Raw genomic sequence first — 23,065 nt, 5'->3', positions numbered from 1 at the left:
AGACTCCATGCCAGGGGTGCTCCAGAGGGGGGCGGGTGAGAGCTCTCCCTGCCCCAAAGAACCCAGCCCCGGCAGCCAACCTCCACTACCCAACTGCTGCCACTCTCCAGGCCGCTTTCCACACGCTCAGGCTGAACCTCACACATGAGTGACCACACGGCCACTTCGAGGCCATGCGACATTTCATCATAAGGGAAATATGCCTCTTGGAGAGCCTGGCAAGCTACTGAGAGTATCCCGCCAGCATGGAAGAGCCTGGCGAGATTCCCATGGCATATTTGATATGCTTAAAACAGTAACAATAACAGGTCTCATTCCCTGACCCTGAAAGAGCCTCCAATCATTGGGAAAAATGAGTATGGAGAGGCTGCTAAAATCTCAGAGCTGGGACGAATGGAGGCGTTACTGGCACCTGCTCGAGTAAATCAATGAACAACGGGATGACAGTGATATAGTGATACAGGTGTAAACCCTGACAGTTGATTTCTCTCTCTCTCACTGTCTCTCTCTCTCTCTCTCTTTCTCTGTGTCCTATGCAAAAATCTGACTTAACCTTCCACAATGGGGTCATCACCTCAAGGCGCCCATGAAGAGCCCTGGACTGTAGGTCTCTGCCGCCATTCCTGCCCCTTTGCTCTGTAGATCCACCCGATTAAGATCACTAATGAGTTGAAAGTTACTGATGTCAATTTCAATTTTCCTTTTCCTCTTGTCTCTCTTCCCACCTATTTGTTAGTATTTATGTTTTTAATCTGCCTATAAAGACTAAACCACCTAAATCATGAAGTTCTCTGATGTTATTGATTGTGACTTTGCTCATGATCTCACTGTCTCCCAGGAATTTTGTGTAGTCCCCAGGCCTAGTAATTAAAAAAAAATCTATTTTTCCAAGTTTTTTATGGTTCTTGCTGAAGGACCTATTGTGAGTGTGAGAACTGTCCCCAGGTCGACTTCTGTCTTAGAGCTGACTTTAAAGAAGAAGTATTGTTAGGAACTCACTGGAGTCAAGGGAAAGTATTCCCACACCCCTTTATAGCAGATAATATTATTTTTACAAGGTTTGTATGAAAACTTGTGTTGGAATAATGTCTTCCTTTTAATGCCTGCCTTGTTTGAAATTCACCAAATTGTGGCAGGTTTCTTATATTTTTGCTTATAATTTACGTTCTTTTAGTTCTTGCTTGTAATGCTCCCATGTCCTTATGTTTTAGGTAAATCTTATGCCTGATTATTTTAAATCTAGATTAAAAGTTTATGACGTATGCCTATCTCTGTTGGTTTGGAACTTATCACTGAAACTTATCCTGTGAATATTTAGTCAGAGTCTAGAACTGAATATTTTTAATTATTATTTTTTAGATTATAGATAATATGGTTTACAGTATTGTCCGTTATAGGGTTTCAGACATACAGCAGTCCAACTCCACACCCAGCACGAAAATGTCTGCTTCTTTTCACCATTGTCTCAGTTAAAACTAATTAACACAATTTTATAATTATTTATATATTTATGAGTAATTTGTATATTATAAATTATAAGTAATTTATCATTATTTTAACACAATTATTATAAGTATCATAAGTGATATACATAATTATATAGCTAGGAAGGAAATAGGTGAGTGAGATTATAAAGGGTGGACCTAAAGAGAAAAATTCCTGAGGATGTGGGCAAGATGTATGGAAATTAATCCTTTCAAACATTCAGATCTCTCCAACCTCTTTATCTGTCCATTTTTCATGGTTTTGCCTTTATTGGGTCACTCCCTGTGATGTTCAGGGGTTACTTCTGACTCTGTACTCAGGAATTATTCCTGGCAGTGCTTGAGGGACCATATGGATGCCTCATATCAAACCCAGGTCGGTCAGGTGCAAGGCAACCTCCCAAGCTGCCGTTCTCCAGCCCCATCTTGTATGTCTTAAGCCCAACACAGAATGTTCAGTCATCCCCATGGTAAAGAGACTATAAAAAAGAGAAAATTTTCAAATTTCCTAGGCATCTTACTTCTAGATACCCCATGCTTTCCCATCCATGCCTTTCCCTACCTTACCCTGAAAGAGCCTCCAATGCGGTATCGTTGGGAAGGCTGAGAAGAGAGAGGCTTCTAAAATCTCAGGGATAGGATGAATGTAGAGGTTACTGAGACTGCTCAAGCCACTCGATGATCAACGGGATTTTGTGATCGTGATTGTGACCTCAAATAAAGTTTCTACTGAATTTGGCCAAGCCTTCTCTGGTCCTCTGCATTTAGTCTTGACTGCCTGAGGACAGAACCGGAGTGCTTTACAACAATAGAGTAACACCTACTGCCTGATTGACATACAGTATTTTTAGTGTTTAAGTGCTTGTGTGTGTGTGTTTTAATAAACCTTGCAATTGAGGGGATTTTTGGTTAAATATACAAACCTATTGTTTGGCCTGATAGTGAATCCTCTATGTTCTGACACTTAGCCAGTGAAAGTTTTAGAATTCCTTAGGGTTTAATTTCCTTAGTCTTTAAACTATCTGTGAACATCTTTATTTTGTTCATTTATGTTCCCTGTCTTTACTCTGTCAGAACTTACAAAACAATAGTTCTCAAAATATTTATAGTGCCTCTGGTAGCAACAGAGGGTATCACCTGTGAATTTCTTAGAAAAACAATGTTTGGATCTTGTCCTACTGAATAAAAAACTCCACTGGTTGAGACTAGCAAGTGTTATCTCAACAAATAAAATGTGTTCAATTCATGTTAAATTCAATACCACTCTATTAAACCCGAGAAGAGGGGTTTAGTCTCATTTTCCCAGCTTTTCTCTCTACTGAGCTTACATCATTTACTCTCATGCCTATTGCTGGCATTCTACCCCAGTGCAGTTCTCTCCTTTTCAGTAAATCCTTTTTTTATGGAACAGCAGCAATCCTTGTAGATTTTTCTTCAAATTGCATTCAAATCTGAAGTCTTAATCTGTAGTGAGGGAATTCCTTAGAACATCTGATCAACTTAGTGTCAGTATGAATATCTGTCCATGGAAGTTTTAATTGTACAAATGTATTTCTTTTAATTTTTAAAGTTTAAAGCACTAAATAAAAAAACCATGTTTATGCTCTGTTTTATCTAGTAATATTAATATTTGTAGTCACTGTTATCTAATTTGATAGTGGTTTTGTTCCCGTCAGATTATTTGTTTGTGCTTTGTTTAATACCAAACTCAAGTTCCAAGTAGCATTATGAGCAGTTTTTAAGGTTTCATTTCTCTGTCCTCTCAAGCAGGGCTCTGGAGGCCTGACCCCACAAGAAGATTTTGAAGGGTATGTGGATGCTGTGCTCCCAGGACAGGAGGGGAGGCAAGGTGTTGCGGATTGCCCAGGCCACCCTGAGATGTTCTAGAGACTATGTGGTGCCAGGGATTGAAGTGAACTCAGCTGCACACGAGGGATGCCAGTTAATAACTAACCGTTAACCCCTTCTGCCTCTCTGCCCTCAGACATAATTTTAATTCATTCTCCCAGAACAAATCTGCATTCTCATCCTAAAACACTCTAAGTATCCAATTGTTTAGAACACCAAGAATATGAAATATCAGTGTGTGTGTATGTGTGGGTATGCATGTGTGTGTGTGTGTACAGGTTTACATTAGGAATTCTTTGTCTCCACAGCACCATCCAGACTGCCCATGATAATTTTAGAGACAGCCGGTGGGCAAGAAGAGCTCCTTCTTCTATGTTCACACTAGCAGTCTATGTTGATATTAATAGTCTATGTTCACATTAACAGTCTGGTCATTAAACTCTTTGACCACAAGGGTTGTTTCCGTAGCTCCAAACTGTAGCAAGCTCTGGGGATGCTATTGGTACTGAAGGTGATGGTAATGATGGCATTGTTTGTGCCAATGATTGTGGTGGAGTTAGTAACAGTAATCATGCTAATTGTGAGTGATGGTGGTTGTGGTAATTGTGGTAATATGGTAATAATAGTGATATGGAACCTGTTAGCTTTTTCTGTGAAGAGCCAGAAAATAAATATTTCAGGCTGTCTGTAGTATCGTACTATAAGTCTTGAGAGATAATAAGGTAGGCTGACTTGGGTTCTGTTCCGAGCCCATATGGTCCCTCAAGCACTGCCAATTGTGATTCTCTGAGTGCAGAGCAGGAGTAAGCTGAGTTTACTGATGTGACCCCAAAAACAAACAAAGGGAATTGTAGTGTAAAAGAGCCAGCCATAGGTGTATATGAATGAGTGGTTGTGGGTAGAGTAATAAAAAGATCATTTGTGGCCTCTGACATTATAATGTATTATAGTTTTCAAAATTATGAGTTTTATGGTTTGGGGAACACACCTGGCTGTGCAGGAGTTACTTCTGGCTTTGTACCAGTAATCACTTCTGGCAGTGCTCAGGGACCATCTGGGGAGCCAAGCATCAAATCTGGGTCAGCTGTGTGCAAGGCCAATGCCCTACCCCCCTATACTATTTCTCTGGCCCCCAAATAGGCTAATTTTAAAACAATTTAAAATATAAATATATTTTCAGCTGTGATCTATACAAACATAGGTGATCACTGTATCACTGTCACCCCGTTGATCATCATTGCTCAAGTGGGCGCCTGTAACATCTCAATTCATCCTAGCCCTGAGATTTTAGCAACCTTTCTTTACTCGTTCTTCCCAGTGTTGCCTCATTGGAGGCTCCTTCAGGGTCAGGGGAATAAGACTCATCATTGTTACTGTATTTGGCATATCGAATAAGCCACGGGGCGCTCACCAGCCTCTGCCATGTGGGCAGGATGCTCTTGGTACCTTGTCCGGCTTTCTGAGAGGGAGAAGTAGGCTATAAGAGGTCGCACGGCCGCATTCACTTCCAGGAGCATTGTTTTATTTAAAATAAACTTTTTAAAAGGAAGTCTAACAAAACTTGATGACAAGCATGGCACGTGGGACGGAAGTGAAGCTCCACGCATTATCGCTAAGTGAAAGAATGAACTGACATGGAGACATATATAGTAGACTGGAAAGAAAAACCATCAGGGTCTTCCTCCTTGAATAAACAAGAGTTTCTCTAGAGTGAATTCACTTTCTCAGCTTCAGCACTACTGACAACTAGGTGAGGTGATTCTTCGTTGTTTTTAGGTAATGTTTTTGTTGGGTTTTTTAATTTTGGGGCCACACCCAGCAATGCTCAGGGGTTATTCCTGGCTCTGAACTCAGGAGTTACTCCTGGTGGTGCTTGGGGGACACTATGGGATGCTGAGGATCAAACCCAGGTTATCCTGGTGCAAGGCAAATACTTTCCCCACTGTGCTATCTCTCCGGCCCCCGATTTTTCATTGTTAAGGGACCATTTGGGAGGGTGCTAAAGCTCCCTCCCAAATGTGGCCTCCACGTTTATGAGCATCAAAAGGTACAGGGATCAGAGCAATAGGACAGCAGGTAGAGCCCTAGCCTTGCACATGGCTGACCCACCCTGATCCCTGGTACCCCCAAGACCATCAGGAGTGGAGTGATCCCTGAGTGTAGAGCCAGGAGTAAGCCCTGAGCTCCGCTGGGTGAGGACACGAAACAGAACAAAAAAAAAAAAAAGAGAGAGAGAGAGTACAGGGCCAGAAACTATGTGGCTGTGTGGTACAGTATTTGCCTTGCATATCTGTGGGCTCGGTCTTTTTCTCGACACCACGTAATCCCCCAACTACCAGCAGATGCAACCACTGAGCACAGAGCTACAAGTAAATCCTGAGCGCAGCTGCATGTAGCCCCAAAGTGAAAATTTTAAAAAAGTGAAGAGAAATTGTCCATCACCCTCTGTGGACAGCGTCTTCTCTCCCCAGGCTGAGATCCACAATCAGAGCCTTGACTGTGTCCTCTCAATTCCTCAGCCGTGACTTTCCCTCAAGTTGCCCACTTAGATTTCAATGTGCAAGTTCTCGATTATTTCAAGATTATTACTCAAGCTGGCCATCGTTCCAAAGCCTCCAAATTCTTCAACCTGCTTATTGGCAGGGGAGGCTTTCCCTCTGCGACCATCCAATGGGCAATGGCTCCTTGCGAATCATCGCCATGCAAACCCTTCTGCCTTCCAGATCTCAAACTTCAAAGCAATCACAAGCTGCTGCCCCTGGTGGTCTCTCATTCCCTTATTTCACCCGGCTCTGCTTGTCCTGGTTTCCCAGTGCCCCTTGTATTTGGCAACATGATTGGGGGGGGGATTCTGAGCACTGTTTCAGATTACTAAGAAATCATAAGGAGGGGTTGGAGAGATGGTACAGCAGGGTGTCGCTTCCTTGCACAAGGCTGAACCAGATCAATCACTGGCACCAAATATGGTCCCATGAGATCTCAGGAGTGATCCCTAAGTGCAAAGCCAGGAATAAGCACCGAGCACGGCCAGGTGTGCTCCCACCACCACACACACACACACACACACACACACACACACACACACACACACACACACACACACACATGGATGTTGAAAGGAGGTAAAGGGATTAAGGCACATGTTTTGCATGCAGCCAATCCAGGTTTGATCCCAAGACCATATGGTCCCCTGAACACTACCAGGTGAAGTCCCTGAGGCTTCCCCCCAAGAACCTCCAGTTATAACCTAGAAGTCGCAAGCAGCGATAATGGTGGCAGTTTCCCAGCACTGCAGGTCCTAAGCAACACTGCATCTCAAGCCCTTGCATTGAGAACATCCTAGCGGGGTCCTAGGGTCCTCTGACCATAGGGCAGGAAAGGCTGGGACAGGAGGGAAAGCATCCTTGACCTAAGCTAGCAATATTTTTATCCTATTTCTTGACGAGTCTTTATCATACTGGAACAGAACCTGCCTCTAAAAACATCCCCTTCTCACAGGGTCACAGCCCCCGCCTGCAGAATGAAGGAAGCAGGACGCCTCTGCCGGGAGCTGGTCCTGTCCTTCTCATTACCTTCTCATGAGGTCATAAAACTGGGCGCTCGATAAACATGTATTACACTGAGAAAATACATTATGGGAGGCCAGAGTGATAGCACAGAGGGGAGGGCATTTGCCTTCCACGCGACTGACCTGGGTTTGATCCCCGACATCCCATAGGGTCCCCAAAGCTCCGTCAGGAGTAATTACTCAGGGCAGAGCCAGGAGTAAGGCCTGAGCATCACCAGGTATGACCCAGCAAGAAGAAAGAAAGAGAGAAAGAAAGAAGGAAACAAAGAAAGAAAGAAAGAAAGAAAGAAAGAAAGAAAGAAAGAAAGAAAGAAAGAAAGAAAGAAAGAAAGAAAGAAGGAAAGAGAGAAAGAAAGAAGTAAAGAGAGAAAGAAAGAAAGAAAGAAAGAAAGAAAGAAAGAAAGAAAGAAAGAAAGAAAGAAAGAAAGAAAGAAAGAAAGAAAGAAAGAAAGAAAGAAAGAAAGAGAGAAAGAAAGGAAGAAAGAGAGAAAGGAAGGAAGGAAGGAAGGAAGAAAGAAAGAAAGAAAGAAAGAAAGAAAGAAAGAAAGAAAGAAAGAAAGAAAGAAAGAAAGAAAGAAAGAAAGAAAGAAAGAAAGAAAGAAAGAGGGAGGGAGGAAGGAAGAGAAAGAAAGAAAAGGAGGAAAAGAAGGAGAAAGAAAAAGAGAAAGAAAAGAAAAGAAAAGAAAAGAAAAGAAAAGAAAAGAAAAGAAAAGAAAAGAAAAGAAAAGAATGGGAGACAGGCACCGCTGGGGATTGAACTTGGATTCTGGTGCTCGCAAGCCATGGGACCTGACCCCTGCTCCTGAGTAGTTTTCCTGTGAGCATGTCATAGGGGAATTCTTGCAAGCTGGGCAGTGATGGGGGAACAAGGTAGGCACTCGAAGGAGCACTGAGTGAGTGAGCAAGGGTTTGGCAGAGAAGAAGGGCAGCCAGAAGCAGCGAGTGAGGGCAAGCTTGGAGGGGCGGTACCCGTGGGGCTGTGGGGGTAGGGATTTTCACTACGTCTACACTGCCAAACCCTTGCTACCAGCTGCCACTGTCATGTAGCTGAGTGGCGCTACTGACAGAGCCATCCTACCACCAAAGAAGAATAACTTCATAGTGGTAGGTGGGGCAGTAACTTTTTCTTTATTTCATTATCCCCCAAAATAGGAGCGCAATACTATGTTCTCTATATATTTATACCACCTTCTAGCAGAATTTCTTCTTTCTGTTCTCAGTCGACCTCTAGAAGATTCCCCTCCCCACTCATGTTTTTCGGAAACTGTATGAGTGCTGCATGGAAACACAGGTGATAGTCTGGAATTCTCTCTCTCTCTCTCTCTCTCTCTCTCTCTCTCTCTTTTTCTCTCTCTCTCTTTTCTTGACCATAGGAATTAATCTGTGTGCTCAGGGGTTACTTTTGAATTTTTGCCCAGGGATCACTCCTTGTGGGGCTCCAGGGACCTTTCGGTGTGCAGGGATTGAATCCACGTCGGCCACATGCAAGGCAAGCTGCCTACCTACTGTATTTCTCAAGCCCCTGAATATTTTTTACTTGGGCTCTCCTTTTATAACTCCTGGTGATTGAATTAGTGATGGTGATGATAATGGTGGTGGTGAGTAGTGACTATGGTTGGGAAGGAGATTGGAGTGGTGGTAGTTAGTAGAAATGTGATATAGTCGTGCTGTTGCTGGACGTTATTGATAGTGGTGGTCAGATTAGTGGTGGTGTAGGTTGTGGTGGTAAAGGTGGTGGTGGTGATGATGGAGATGATGGTACCACTGATCATAATGGTGGAGGTGTAGTGGTAATGCCTGTGAGATGGTGTATTGTTGGCAAAATATGGAAGGGATCGATATGGCAAAGGTGATTGTTGGAGGTGTGGTTGTAGGTTCCTCTCATCAAATCTTCCTTAAAACTACAATATTGACAAAGCTAAAGGAAGTTACAACTTTCCTAGCAAGTAATAACTCTGATATGCAGGTTTTCTTATTTCCAGTATCACACCACTTTTTGCACTTCTTTTACTATTAATGAATCAGATTTAGAACTCCTGCACTCTTTTCCGGAGGTTCTACGACAAAGCTTTGCCTGCTATCTGAGATTTGGATTGTTTTTATGAGCAAAAAGTCTCAGGGCAGCAAGAGTGATAAATTTGATGATGCAGCATTTTGCAATTGCAATGTGCCATTTAAATGTTAAATAACAATAACTGATCTGACTCTTAGTGCTTCATTAACTATTCCCACTGCCAAATCACACTTTTCTGTTTATGCTAAAGGCAGTTTTTAATTATTTTAATGAGCAGTTTCGAGCAGTTATTTTTTTCCCCCAACACGTGGGTATTGATGGAAACACATATATTATTTTCTTAGCAGGAGGGAGATGTTGTTGTTAGCACAAAAGTCCCCTAAGAGTGTTGAGGTTTAGGGAAAGCCCAGCGCCTGGTAGGCTCTTAATTCTCTGCCTAACTGAGCTCTGTGTGAAGGGATTAAGTGCTGGGCGAGTCCGTGCCAGTAGCATCTCCCACATGTCTCTGACTAAACGGAGCTGCTAATTGGCTTAACTTTCTTTGTCAGTATTCTGTTTCTCCTTGGAGAGGCTCTCTAGAGGTTGTTTCATAAGATATGTGTGTTTTTTTACTGCTCAATTTTTTTTATTAGGTCACTATGAAGTAACAGTTATTCATGATTGGTTGTCAGGATATAATGTTTCAGCACTGATCCCTTCACCAATGTCCACTTCTGTCCATCAATACTCCCCAACCCCATTTGCCTCCCACCCACCAGTCTGCATCTATGAGATGCGTTTTTATTTTTTAATAACTTTTTGCACTGTGCTTTACAGCACTGTTGCTGGTAGGATTTCATAGACACTTTATCTATCACCTTTAAGCACCACCTCCTCCTCTTAGTTGAATGCTTCCCTCCACCACAGACACTGCCCCCTCCCTGCCTTAGCCCCAGCCACCTCAACTGGCATGTTTCCTACTGAATACCAGTTCTCATGTTCTTTGTTTTCATTATCTCTCTATGTGTTCCTATCAATACCCACGTGTTGGGGGATTCATTAAGTTTCTTTATATCCGATTAACTTTACTCAGCCTGCTACTTTCCAGACCCCACCATGCAGCAGCAAATTTCATGACTTTGTCATTTCCCATGAGCTAGTAATATTTCATGGTGTCTATGTGCCATAGTTTCTTTATCAGTCACTTGTCCTTGGACACTTGGGTTGTTTTCAGACTTTGGTTGTTTGGGAGAGTGCTGCTAGGAACTTAGGGGTGCAAATGTCTGTTCCCCAGTTTTTTGTTGGGGAAAGGGAACATGGGGTTGCTGGGTCAAATGAAAGCTCAATTCCTAGATTTTTTTAAGGAATATCCATGTTGTTTTTCAGAAAGGCTGGACCAAGATACAAAGCCAGCCCATGGAATGAGAGAAATTATTTACCCAACAATCATCTGATTAGGGGTTAGTATCAAAGTTACATAAAAAGCACTGGTAAAACTTTACAAGACAAAAACATTCAACCTCATAAAAATATGGCAAAAAATGATAAAAAGTAACTTCCTCAAAGAAGAAATACAAATGGTCAAAAGGCACGTGAAGAGATTTTCTGCATCACCAATTTTCAAGAGGTATAAATAAAAACAATGAGATACCATCTCACACTACAGAGAGTGGCATGTATCAAAGAGGAAAAGAGCAACTAGTGCTGACCTGGATGCAGAGAGAAAGAGAATCTCATTCACTGCTGCTGGGAATGTTGACTGGGCCAGTCTTTCTTGGGACAATATGGACATTCCTAAAAAAATCTATAAATTTAACTGCACAAAAGCTTTGTTAGGTCCTTGGTCAGTCATAAAAGTTTGGATATTAGTAACTGCTAGGAACATTCCTGGTACCCTATACATAAATGAATCCTAAACCCAGCAATACAAACGTTTAAGTCTCTGGGAAGGTATGAGTCTGGGTTTGGGATGATTGGGTAGGTGGGATATAGGACAGAGACACAGATTGTTTAACTTGCTCATTGCCTCACACACACAAAAAAAATCAAAGAATTTTTAATACTTTTATATTTTGCTACTTCATTATTCATGCCTTTGTTTAAAAATAATTATAAGACTATCTTATGACCTGGGTTTGATTCCTCTGTCCCTCTCAGAGAGCCCGACAAGCTGCCAAGAGTATCCCGCCCATGGCAGAGCCTGGCAAACTACCCACGGCATATTCAATATGCCAAAAACAGTAACAACAAGTCTCAGAATGAAGACATTACTGGTGCCCGCTCGAGCAAATCAATGAACAATGGGATGACAATGCAGTACAGTGCATTTTCTCAGAGGAGATCACCCTTTAAACATTCAAGTTCCAAGGAAAGAAGAAAGAAAGAAAGAAAGAAAGAAAGAAAGAAAGAAAGAAAGAAAGAAAGAAAGAAAGAAAGAAAGAAAGGAAGGAAGGAAGGAAGGAAGGAAGGAAGGAAGGAAGGAAGGAAGGAAGGAAGGAAGGAAGACTTATAAAGTATAATTCCAGTTTCTACGGAAGAGGTCTATGTTTAACTCTGCCATATTCAATATATATCATTCCTGGAGGAAGGAACCTGCTGTGAATATTGAACAGTGTGTATGTTGTAGGAACTAGTGACAGACCGAACATAAAATTACTCAGATTCTCTTTTTAACAAAGAAGACCTGAGTTTGGTTGCATCATGGACTGCCTTATTCTGATATGAAACTCAGGTTTGCCGAAGCATATGCTACACTGCAGCATCTAAATTTCATCTTTCCCAGAGAAGATTCGGCTCAGCCTGCAATTCTCCCTCCATCATTGAGGGGAGTGAGCTGTATGCCAGGGGTTTTCCTGGTTCATCTGCCTCTGAGACTCCTACCACTGTGATCAGCGTGGCACTGCTTCATGTCACACCAAAGTGCCCTGTTCTCCCTCTGAATGCAGTCTGAGGAGGTTTTGTTTTGCTTTAGAAGTTTTTTTGTTCTCATTATATATTTGCAGAAGAAAAACTGCACTATTTTACTAACCAGTAAACAAGAAAGATGCTATTATTAATTAGTCCAGTTTTATATAAAATTTCAATGATAGCACCTACCACTTCCCTCCACAATCAGCACTAGGCTTACCATAGACTATTATTCAGCCATAAAAAGGAATTAAATTAATATAGAATGCAAAGTTTTGTTGCTCACAAAACACTCACAGCCTTTTGTAAGTCCAATATACAAAATATCTAGAATGATCAAATCCTTAGTGATGGAAGGTAGATAGGTGGGTATATGGGGCTGGGGAACAGTGGGTGACTTCTTAAAGGGCTTGAGGCAAAGAAAATATTCCACAATTAAGTGGTGAGGGTTTCATGACCTTTGAAATAGCAACACAAAGAATTATACACTTGAAAAGTTAGGTGGCTTTTCTGATGTGTGAATTACATCTTAGTAATGTTGATGTTTGTTGCTAAAGATTAATGCTATTAATAATTGAAACAAAATAATTGAGATCTTCCTGAAACACCGCATGACTTTGAGATGTGTGAGATTATGATGCTGTTTCATATTCTAAGGTGTTTCAAAAAATTTTCAGGAGATTTTTAGATGTCAGCTCCCTCTGTGTGAAGATACTGTCAATTTTGGAGTCTGATCCTCCTGTGGTCAGGCCCCACCTCCTCTACTTCCTGACTTTTTTTCTTTTCTGTTTTTCCTTGGACTATTGGCTATTGTGATCTAAGACCCTGTAGAATTAAAAAGATGCCATCAGGGATATGACCACTAGTGTGGGCTTTTATTTTTCTGGATGAAGATTTGGGGTGAGTTCAGGTCTGACCTTTAACCTTTCTTTTGGATAGATTCCTCTTTTAGGAAGGAGGCTTAAGTTACCACACCTTCTGAGACTGGTCTATGGAGCCAGATTTCTAATTTATCAATAGTGAGAGAGTGTTCTCTTAAGGACCAAGGGGCCACAGGTTTGTGGCCACACACACTTGTCTGTTCAATAAGGCAGCTTATGAATATGCAGGTGAATGGACTGTCCAGCCTGTTTGCTTTTAGTTGTTTTAAGATGTGTCCACCAATAGTAACATCTTACCCTTTGATATGACTGATTTAGAAGGTCTTTTTAAATGGCTCTTTTTTTAATTTCTGAAGGCAAACTTATGTTGAGTTTCTCTTCCTGGGTGGTTTCTCACCTTTTTTCATGCATTGTTCATAAACAGCTTTACCTCCTTGACCAATCTCCTTGAGCAATGGGAGACTGAACCATTTATACTGTTTCCTTAATGTCACCCAGTTAAGCATCCCAGATGAATAAGCTGCAGTTCACAGTTGGAGACCCCCAGGCAAGGTATGTTATAGTTGCTTTATTCAGGGGAGATGACTCAGGAGTATCCACTTCCAAGTGGCTGTGCAGTGAGTGTCAAGTCCCTGGCTCTTTGGAGACATATTCAGACCCTCTAGCTCCCGTGCATTAGAAACCCCATCTGCCATTCTGAAGCATCCTTTCTCTGATGATCATAACTAAACAATCTTCCCCGGGGTGGGAAACTCTAATAGACTTAGAAGAATGGATGTGTCTGAGATCCTTAAATAAGAACAAACTATGTGTGCTGCTCATCTCCATTAGCCTGGACCCCTTTCAGTTAAATTGTGTGAAGTCCACAGCATTTTCTGCATAGCTGTGGATCCCCCTCCGGATGGACTCTATTGCCTGTTGTGGCAGAAGCACAGGAGGTGCTGGCGTGGACTCCTCCAGCTCCCCACAGCGGTGCCCCAACTGCCTCCTCCTGGCCCATCTGTTAGAGGATGAAATATGCAAAACCCAGGAGCAATATCAAGAGTTCTTTTGAATCGTGACACCCTAAAGCTTCCTACAGATAGATCCCTTTCGCTCTGGAAGCAGCTGGGCATTAGAAGAGTATTATGAGTACAAAGAGCATTATTGAGTGTTAAAGCCTAGAGTTGATTGTGCTTTTCCATCTTCCTGACCTATCTCTACACCTACCATACTTAACTCAAGAATTTCTTTCACTCTGCCAAAATAAAGGACCTACTTGGTATTCAAGACCCCCGATAAGGTCCTAACCCCTCAAGAGTTTCCTCTTCGCCTTATTTCTGTTAGCACTCCCCCAAACATATCTTATCTCTTTGCCTTTGTCTAATGGCAAAGGTCATGACTAATCCTGCATTCACCTTACCCTCCTCATCACTCCTTCCTATTTAGATTTTTTAAAATGAATTCCAGGATTCATATAATTTTTTAATCCATAAATACTTTTGTATGACTCTTTTTTTTTACTGTTCATTTTTTTTAAAATTTATTTTATTGAATCACCAAGTGGAAAGTTACAAAGTTCTCAGGCTTATATCTCAGCTACAAAATGCTCAAACACCCATCCCTTCACCAGTGCCCATATTCCACCACCAATAAAAACAAAAACAAAAGCAAAAACAAAACAAACAAACAAAAAAACAAAAAAACAGTATACATCCCACCCCTCACCCCCCAACCCACCCCGTACGTGAGTGATAATTTCACTTCCTTTTCTCTTTACCTTGATTACATTCCAGATTTCAACACATAACTCACTATTGTTGTTAGAGTTTCAAAACAGACTCACTATTTTTGTTGGAATTTATCCCCTAAGAATACAGCTCTATTAACAGGGAAATATTTGATAATAAGTTTTCCACTGATGAGAATGAAGAGATAAAATGTCGCGCGGCTGCGGTAGCGGCGCGCGGTTTACAATTTCTGCATTATAGTAATTAAGTCCGCGAAGATTTAAGTTTGAAAATGAATCATTTCCCTTCCTGGAACAGCATGTAGCCAAAGTTAGTTCACAGTCTCCATACATGGGTGCAAGCACTTGCTGGAACCCCAATTCCTAAAGCTGTCTCTGGTTCCCGCTTGTTCCACATCCACCGGCTCTGCAGAGGCATGGGCACCCGGGCCGAAAACCCGGCCGGCCGGAGCCAAGCACCGGCCCCGGCTCTGTATGACTCTTTTAAAAATAATTCTCATGAAAAAAATACTTTAGCATGAATCTCGTTTTTAGTATTCACTATATATCACTTGTATTGCTTGTCATCATGTTGTTCAATGATTTGTTAATTGATTTGCTTGAGCGGGCTCCAGTAATGTCTCCATTTGTCCCTGTTGCATGCTAGTGTAGCCCAATGGCGTCAGCTTGCTCCAGGAACACAAAGAGCCTCAAACCGTTCTTTCAGGATCTTGACGAAGAAGTCTAACCATTTCATAGGTGGGCAGCCAGGTGTTCTTCAGTGAACCTCAATAGTTCACTGCCTCATTGTGGCAAGAGGGCAGCAATGGTGCCAACTGGTGAAGAGTGAATCAACACAGACTGTTACAAAATGCCACTTGCACAGCAGAGCCTGGCAAGCTATCTGTGGTGTATTCGATTTGCCCGAAAGAGTACATCATTATATATGCCTTCAAAAAACTGTAATTGTAGAGCTCCTGTATCAGCCATCCAAGTAGTGCTCTTATTTCTCCAACATCTTATTTATGAACGTATGAATACACTTATGCATATATAAGCATGTATAAATATTTGTGCATATATGCAAATACATGTACTCATTTGTATATGTACATATATAATCTCAGGTCATTTGTTTGGATTAAATCCAAGTAGCATTTACATATTAAATTATTTGGTATGTTTTCTAAGTATCCTTAGTCTCCATCTCTGCTGTGTTTATTGGTTCTTAAATTGTTCTGGGCTATTTTTCTGGTGGGGGTACATTCTGCATTTCATGAAATGGGCATTTCACATTCTGCATTTTACTGGTTGCATTGACCCATGATATAATTTTATATGCTCCTTTGTCTTCTGAATCTCCTATAATTGATACATGCAACATTTGATTAAAGTAAGGTTTGTTTTGCTTGGAAAGCAGATTTCATGGTAGTGGCATCTATTTGTATTGAGGGTTTACTTTCTTCTCTTCATTTTTTCCTGCTAGTAGCCATGCCATTGACTACTACGTGTTCTTGTATAATCTCTCTCCTTTCAATTTCAGCTTCTATTTATTTATATTCCAAGGAAGATTGTCCTCAGAACACTTTTCTTCTAGCTCTTTAATGCCTGCTTACGTACAGCTTTTAACCTTAAGGGTCAGTCTAATTACATATAAATTTCCTGGCTCTATATCTCATGATCTTAGTACTCTTAGATCTCTTTAGTACTTCACTGGGTTTGCTTTCTGTTATAAAACACTTTTGTTGACAAGTCTGATGACCACCTGAATTCAGTGATGTATTTTTCAGTGATGTATTTTTCCTGGTTAACTGAAATGTATTTCTCCTCGTTTATTTTTCCTCAAATGTTAGTTGATTGCTCGTATACTGTGACTGGTCATCCTAAGTTAATTTATTGTGCCTTTTCAACAGATTGCAGGAAATTTTCCTTAAAGAATAGCTTTTGTATTTGCTTGTTTATTGTTTATTTTCTTCTTACATGCATGTTGAAGTCCTTCGACTTTATTCTACATTTATCACTTTTTTTTTCAAAAACAGTTTAAGCTTTGTAAAGCATACTAAGAAATTCCACACCGTTGGTATTACAGATTGATTGGTTTTGGTCAATGCTTTAATGTAGGTAGGTGCACCTTCTCCTCTGTCATTGTCTCAACTCTCTTGTTCTTTCTGCCCTTTCTTCTCACCCTGACTCAATATTTTGATTTATTTTGTAAATAAAGAGTTTTTTGTCTGATATAGAATTTCATATAATTAAAATTCCTCGTGCTTTTGTAATTTAAATTTTTTCCTATTTTTCATGTTATATTTCCTTTAAGGTATGAATCCTGTTTTTATTCATTCGTGACCTTTCTGGTTTAGCCATGACTTCTGAAATTACTTACTTTTTTTTTTATCATAATTACTTCCTAGTTCTATTCACTTTTCTACCTGTAAATTACATTTTTCTTATTTCCCACAATTTTAATCTATGTTATTCTCTCATAATTTCTCTTTTCTTGATTCCTTTTAGTATCACTGTATTACTGTATCACTGTCATCCCATTGTTCATTGAAATCGTTGTTCATTGATTTGCTTGAGCAGGTGCCAGTAATGTCTCCATTCGTCCATGTATGTCACTTGGTAGTATAACCTGATGGCGTATTTGGGGCTCTTTCAGGATCAGGGAAATGAGGACCATTGTTGTTACTGTTTTTGGCATATCGAGTACACCATGGGTAGCTTGCCAGGCTCTGCCGTGCGGGTAGGATACTCTAGGTAGCTTGCTGGGCACTCCAAGAGGGACGGAGGCTTTTAGGGTGGCCTCTAATCACCTTTACAAGTGTTCCCAGTCTACTTAATGTAAGCTTTTGGTCGACTGGCATGTTGTAATGATCTGCACACTGACAAACACGCACCTGCCTGCACCTCTGGGCAGCACCTGGGATATCTGCTGCCTCGGGTTGATCTCTTGAGGTTGATGGAGTACGCCCAGAGGTTGTTGAGCAGTGGGCAGAACAGGACTCTATCTCGGAGGGTCTGTGCCAGGTTGAACACCTGTGCTGAGTCCCAGTTTACCTGGTGGTTGGCTGACAGCACCCCACAGTGGATGAGCCAATGTGTGCACTGCCGCCATGGCTCTATGTCTGACAGCGCTGGGACTCGGCCTGGCCACAATCCAACCACCGCCATGCTGCAGACCACTTTCCACACACTCGGGCCAAGCTTCACATATGACTGAACATATTCCCAAACTGCGTGGGTACAACACATCATAAGACACTCCCTACTCATTTTTCATAACTACCACACCATATTTGATTGGAAGCAATATGATGCTGATGTATAATTTCCTGGTAAGTTCATTGTCTAGCTGCTTATGCAGACTTTTTAAATTATTTTCTATTTTATTTATTCCTGTTTCATATTAGAAAGTAATATTTGTATACCAGTTAGCACCAACTATAATGCCTTGAAATAATAAGCAGTTGAATAGATGTATGTTTTACTGAGCTAAAATATTACTTATTATGATCAATGTGAGAGTCTTCTCTATCTTGTGACAAAATGTATCTAATTCCACAAACCCCAAGACTTGTGCATCATGAAATATAAATTATAGAGCTAAAAGTTGTCTGAAAACTTCTTTTGCTCAGTAGCTTTATAATTCCATATTTGTAAGCAATTTTCTCAGGATTATGCATACAGTTCATTGTAAAACTGGGACTGAGTGCAGGTTTTGTTCACATATTATTGAACTCTCTATGTCATAACGGTCTCAAAATAAAAGAGAATGAGCTTCAGGAGTAGATAGCTAGTATAACAGGTAAGATGCTTCCTCGCATACAGCCAATCCCATTTTGATCCTCAGCAACACACAAGGTCTCCTGAGTCCCTCACCAGGAGTGATTCCTGACTGCAGACCCAAGAGTAAGCCATGATATGACCCAGATATGAATGCCAGATACAACCCAAAATCAAAACTTAAAACGAAAAACAAGATTACATATAACAAAAGAATTTGAACCGGTTATATACTTTGGCATGTGTGTGTGTTGCCAGTCCTCTTATCTTACTAGTGATACCACCAAACTCTATATGAATGACTCCTTAGATCATTCACAGGTAACTAGGTAACTAGGGCTCAGATGCAGGGATGTTGAAGGTCCTCTCATTGTATTCTCTTTTCTGAGCCAACAGTCCACAAGCGACAGGCATGGCCTGGCTCACTAGTGATGTACTTTAACCAACTTTTCATGACAGACTTTTTCCAAAAACAAAAAAAGAAAGCAAAGAGACAAACAAACAACAACAACAAAAACCTGACTCCAAGCTCCAAGGCTTTACTCAAAGGATGAACTTGGGAACTCAACTATAGATGAAGCCCCAAAAGAACTTTTCTTATTTTTACTTTTTATTTCTTTTTTTTTAATTAAATTTGTTGTTATTTGGGGGCTATTATGGTTGTGCTCAAAGTTCAAGGATCCAGGTCCATATGCAGTGCCAGAGATTGAACCCAGATCAATCGCAGACTGCATACAAGGCAATTGCCTGACTTGCTGTCCTATCTCGAGAGCCCTAAAAAACAACTTTTTTCAGCATAAGACAACATTCTAGACATGGAAGAAAATCAGAAATAAAGAATGAAGTGAGAGGTTTGTTTCTTTGTACTGCTGGCTCTGAAAATCATAGGCAGAGGAAAAAATTCAAAATAAAGTAGTGGTTCTTGTGTAATATAAGCAATAATGCTTAACATCCTTTATCAGAGCATTTGAAGAAAAGCACTGAAGCACTGGGTAAGATTCTAGAAAACCTCTGTAATAAGTCAGGGAGTAACCCAGCTGCTAACAGAACTGACACTCTTTTCCCATTTTACCTGTGAAAATACGGACGCAGGTTTTACAGAATTAAACACAAAGTACATGGAAATCAGTCTTCGTTGACAGATATTTACAATAATAAAATACTAGTAATTTCAGCCCTTTTACTTGAATATAATCATAATTTGTGATGCTCCATATTGAAAAATTCACTTCAATGGAAAGTAATGCTTTTAAAACATAAATTACTTGATGTGTTTATTTGAATAGTTCTTCTAAAAAGATAAGTGGGGCCCGGAGCAATAGCACAGGGGATAGGGCATTTGTCCTGCATGTGGCCAACCCGGGTTTGATCCCCAGCATCCCATATGGTCCCCTGAACACTGCTAGGAGTAATTCCTGAGTGCAGAGCCTGGAGTAACCCCTGGGCATTGCTGGGTGTGACCCAAAAAGCCAAAAAAAAAAAGAATAAATGATCCATTGTATAGCCAAGCTAACTTGTATAAATCCAGACTGCACTGGGCTTGCACACCAGTGCCCTTAAGTTTCAATGTATGGTTACTTGTGACCATGTTAAAATAAAGATTGAGGGCTGGGAGGAGCATAAGCTTAGCACACTTAAGGCCCTGAGTTTGATCCTTGGTACCACATGCCTTGGTGCCCCTCGTGGCCTCCAAGCACTGTGGGCGGGTGAGGGGGTCGGGTCGGGGAAGAAGTCCCTATGAGAATTGCAGATAGACTCAGTTGATCCAGTTGCTATTCTTCATTTCTAACAATCTCCAGGTGACACTGATCTACAGGTTTTAGCAGCCACTCAGGTGAAAGCTATAGTGGATACCTAGTAGAGCTGAGCTGTGCCTAGTTTAAGATGTTGGGAAATTGGAGACACATGTGAGTCTTATACATATCCAGGAGATTATCACTGGGTCGGGATTGTTCTAACAATAAACATTTTTCTTTTAAAAGACATTCACTGAGTACTTACTTGCTTTATCCCAGGTGCTAGGAGAGAAAAAGGCCTCTGGGTCTTCAGCCAAACACCTTCGGACAGGAACTGAAAGGGTGTTGCCAACAGTGACTTTCAGGGTGGCAGAGAAGGGTAATAAAGGTTTTGTGCAGAAAAAAAATAGCACGGCAGATGAGAACTCAGAAAAGGGAGATGTTATTCAGACTGGGCAAGTGCAGACGACTCTGTAAAGGAGGACTTGAACAAGTACCAACAAAAGAGACCAAATATGTGCAGAAGGTGCTAAATCCCCAAAGTGGAACTGAGCTATAAAATATCCAGTCTGAATAATTCATCCAATTAATCACAAACTGTGTGCATCACTTGATTTTGAGAGTAACCAGAAACTTCTGTTAAAGGATTACAGATGTCCAGTGTTTGGGCCAAAAATTCCACAGTAAGCATAGTGTGCTAAGGTAGAAAATCATCAGGTGGACCGGATGCTCAGATGCATGCTGTGCCTTGAATATTGCAGGTGCTCAGAAGATCTAATTCTACTATTTTAATTAATGGTTTTTGTTTCTGAGTATGAACGTGCCCCCAGAGCTAAGCACCACCTTTGTAGAAGTGACTATGTGTGTTTTGGCTTCTCTTCATTTGGATGGTGATCACTTAAACAATATACACTAGTATATTGTACAATAGTACAGTGAGGAGGATTCTTGCCTTGTGCACAGCTGATCCACGTTCAATCTCCAACATCCGTATGATCTGAGCAAGTACAAGGTCCAGGAGTAATTCCTAACTTAAGAGCTAGGAGTGAGCCTGAGTATTGCCAGGTGTGGTCCAAAAACAAAAAAAATATCAAAAACTAAATCCACTTATTCAGTTCATAGATGGTAGTTTGACTAGCTACTTGTTAATCCTATTGGAGTTCTTTCACATCATCTAGCTAGTCACAGTGATATACTTTCTCCTACTTTTGTCAGTGTGAAAAAGAGGGGAATCTGAGAAAGTTTATTAGTTATCTCCATAATTCTTTTTTTGGTGGTGTGGGGGAGTGTTTGGGCCAACCTGGTAGGTAGTGTTCCAGGTGTGGTTCTGACTCGAGCTCAGGAATTACTCTTGGCTATTCTTGGCAGTGTTCAGGGAACCATATGAGGTAGCAGGAATCAAACCTGGTTTGGCCACATGCAAGACAAGTGCCCTAACCACTGAAAAATCTCTTCAGTCCCTATCTCTAAAATTCTTAAACTTAGGTATCTTCCTTTTTCTCTTTTACATTTATAATCCTAGAAAGATCAATTACTTAGGGAGAAAAGTTTGGAATCATCTGTAATTGCATCCCCAGTGTGTAACTTTAACTTGGTCATCATTAAGTTGGAAGATTCCAATCCTTTTCCTGGGACCATTTGGAAGCCTGGCAGGTAGACAGGTGCTAGTTTGTGATGTTTTAGAATGCACATGCATTTCCTCAGCTAGAGAATATGCTCTGATACAGTATTAATAGTGTGGGTCTTCCTGTCATTTATTTCAAAATACGTTGGGAGAATGTTATTTTAAAGCCTTCTTTTCTTGGGTGTGTGCTCAAATGAAAAAAAATTAAAAAAAGAAGAAAAAAAATAACGAGAACTTGGGACAAGTTAATTTCCATTCCAGACTTGCCACCTTATTTTTCCTGTGGACTGTTTCTGTGCTAATGGGATTGGGTTTAACAACAGATTTTAGAAATTACTGACAACCAGAGGTTTCCTCTAGAGCTGCAGTGGTTCCAATTCTGTACAGTTCCCTTCATTTGGAAGCAGAGACTTTGTAGAGATGTGGATAAATTGATTTCTAGCAGCTCTGCTGGCTGCCCTGATAGGGCCAATTTTCTAATTGGCAGAATATTTTGGAGAAGAATATCAGTTGACTTCCCAGCTACTATGCATGTCAGACTGAAAATAAGGGTTAGTCTGAAATAAGAGTCTGGGGAATTACCACATTTTGTATTGTTTTGTTCTGGGGGGGTGGGGAGCACACTCTGTGGCTTTGCACTCAGGGTCACTTCTGGTGGTGTGTGGGGACCATATGTGGTAATAGGAAGGAAAACTGGGCTGGTGATGTGGACGGCAAGTCCTCAACCTAAGGTAGGATCTTTTAGACCACAAGATTAACACTTTTCAAGTGTGCTTTTCTTTCTTATCTGTACTTCCTCTCCCCCAGGAGTAATGGGTCCTGTGAGGCAAGTCTAGCCTTCAAGTCCAGCCCGCCCACCTGGCACCAGCCGGGGAGAAGAGCACCATGGAGGGCATCGTTGAACAGAAGACCATGCTGACACACAGTAAGGTCAGTGATACAGGCAAGAGGAATGGCTTAATTAACACCAGAAACTTCATGGCCGAAAGCAGAGATGGCCTGGTGTCTGTCTACCCGGCACCTCAGTACCAGAGCCAGCGGGGGGTGACCAGTGCAGCTTCAGCAACTCTGGACAGCAGCAGGAATGAGCCCGTCCAACAGCTGCTGGACCCCAATACCTTGCAGCAGTCCGTGGAATCCCACTACCGCCCCAACATCCTCCTCTACTCAGATGGTATACTGCACTCCTGGGGAGAAGGGGTGGCCCCTGAATGCTGTGAGACCACCTTTATCGAGGAACGGTCACCCACCAAAGAGAGCCTGGAGTACCCTGATGGGAAGTTCATCGACCTCTCCTCAGATGATATCAAGATCCATACGCTCTCCTATGACGTGGAGGAGGAGGAGGAGTTCCAGGAGCTGGAGGTCAGATAACATGTTATCACAGGCCTGCAGGGATGGGCGGTGGAAATTGGGTAGGGATCCATGTGTGCCTGGCAGAAATCAGGGCTTTGATGCATGCAGACAAATGCAGAGGGGCAAAAAGCCTTTATGGTGTCCCTTAAACTGTATTTGTGGGAGATGGAAGGAATG

The 23,065-nt window shown here is 41.4% G+C and overlaps 1 protein-coding gene across 4 annotated transcripts in view; it reads left to right on the top strand.

The window, feature by feature from the left end:
• The window catches only part of SYNDIG1 (synapse differentiation inducing 1), a 203,333-nt gene that overhangs the window by 69,935 nt on the left and 110,333 nt on the right, over nucleotides 1-23,065 (top strand). For all 4 annotated transcript variants that reach the window (XM_055131845.1, XM_055131844.1, XM_055131843.1 and 1 more), the window contains one exon: nucleotides 22,340-22,897. In XM_055131845.1, coding sequence (XP_054987820.1) covers nucleotides 22,418-22,897 — 480 coding nt within the window. In that variant the 5' untranslated portion in view covers nucleotides 22,340-22,417. The remainder of the gene's footprint in view (nucleotides 1-22,339; nucleotides 22,898-23,065) is intronic.

Source organism: Sorex araneus, chromosome 3 (genome assembly GCF_027595985.1).
Source record: "Sorex araneus isolate mSorAra2 chromosome 3, mSorAra2.pri, whole genome shotgun sequence".
In the NCBI taxonomy this organism is placed as follows: Eukaryota; Metazoa; Chordata; class Mammalia; order Eulipotyphla; family Soricidae; genus Sorex; species Sorex araneus.
This window is presented reverse-complemented; position numbering and strand designations above follow the sequence as displayed.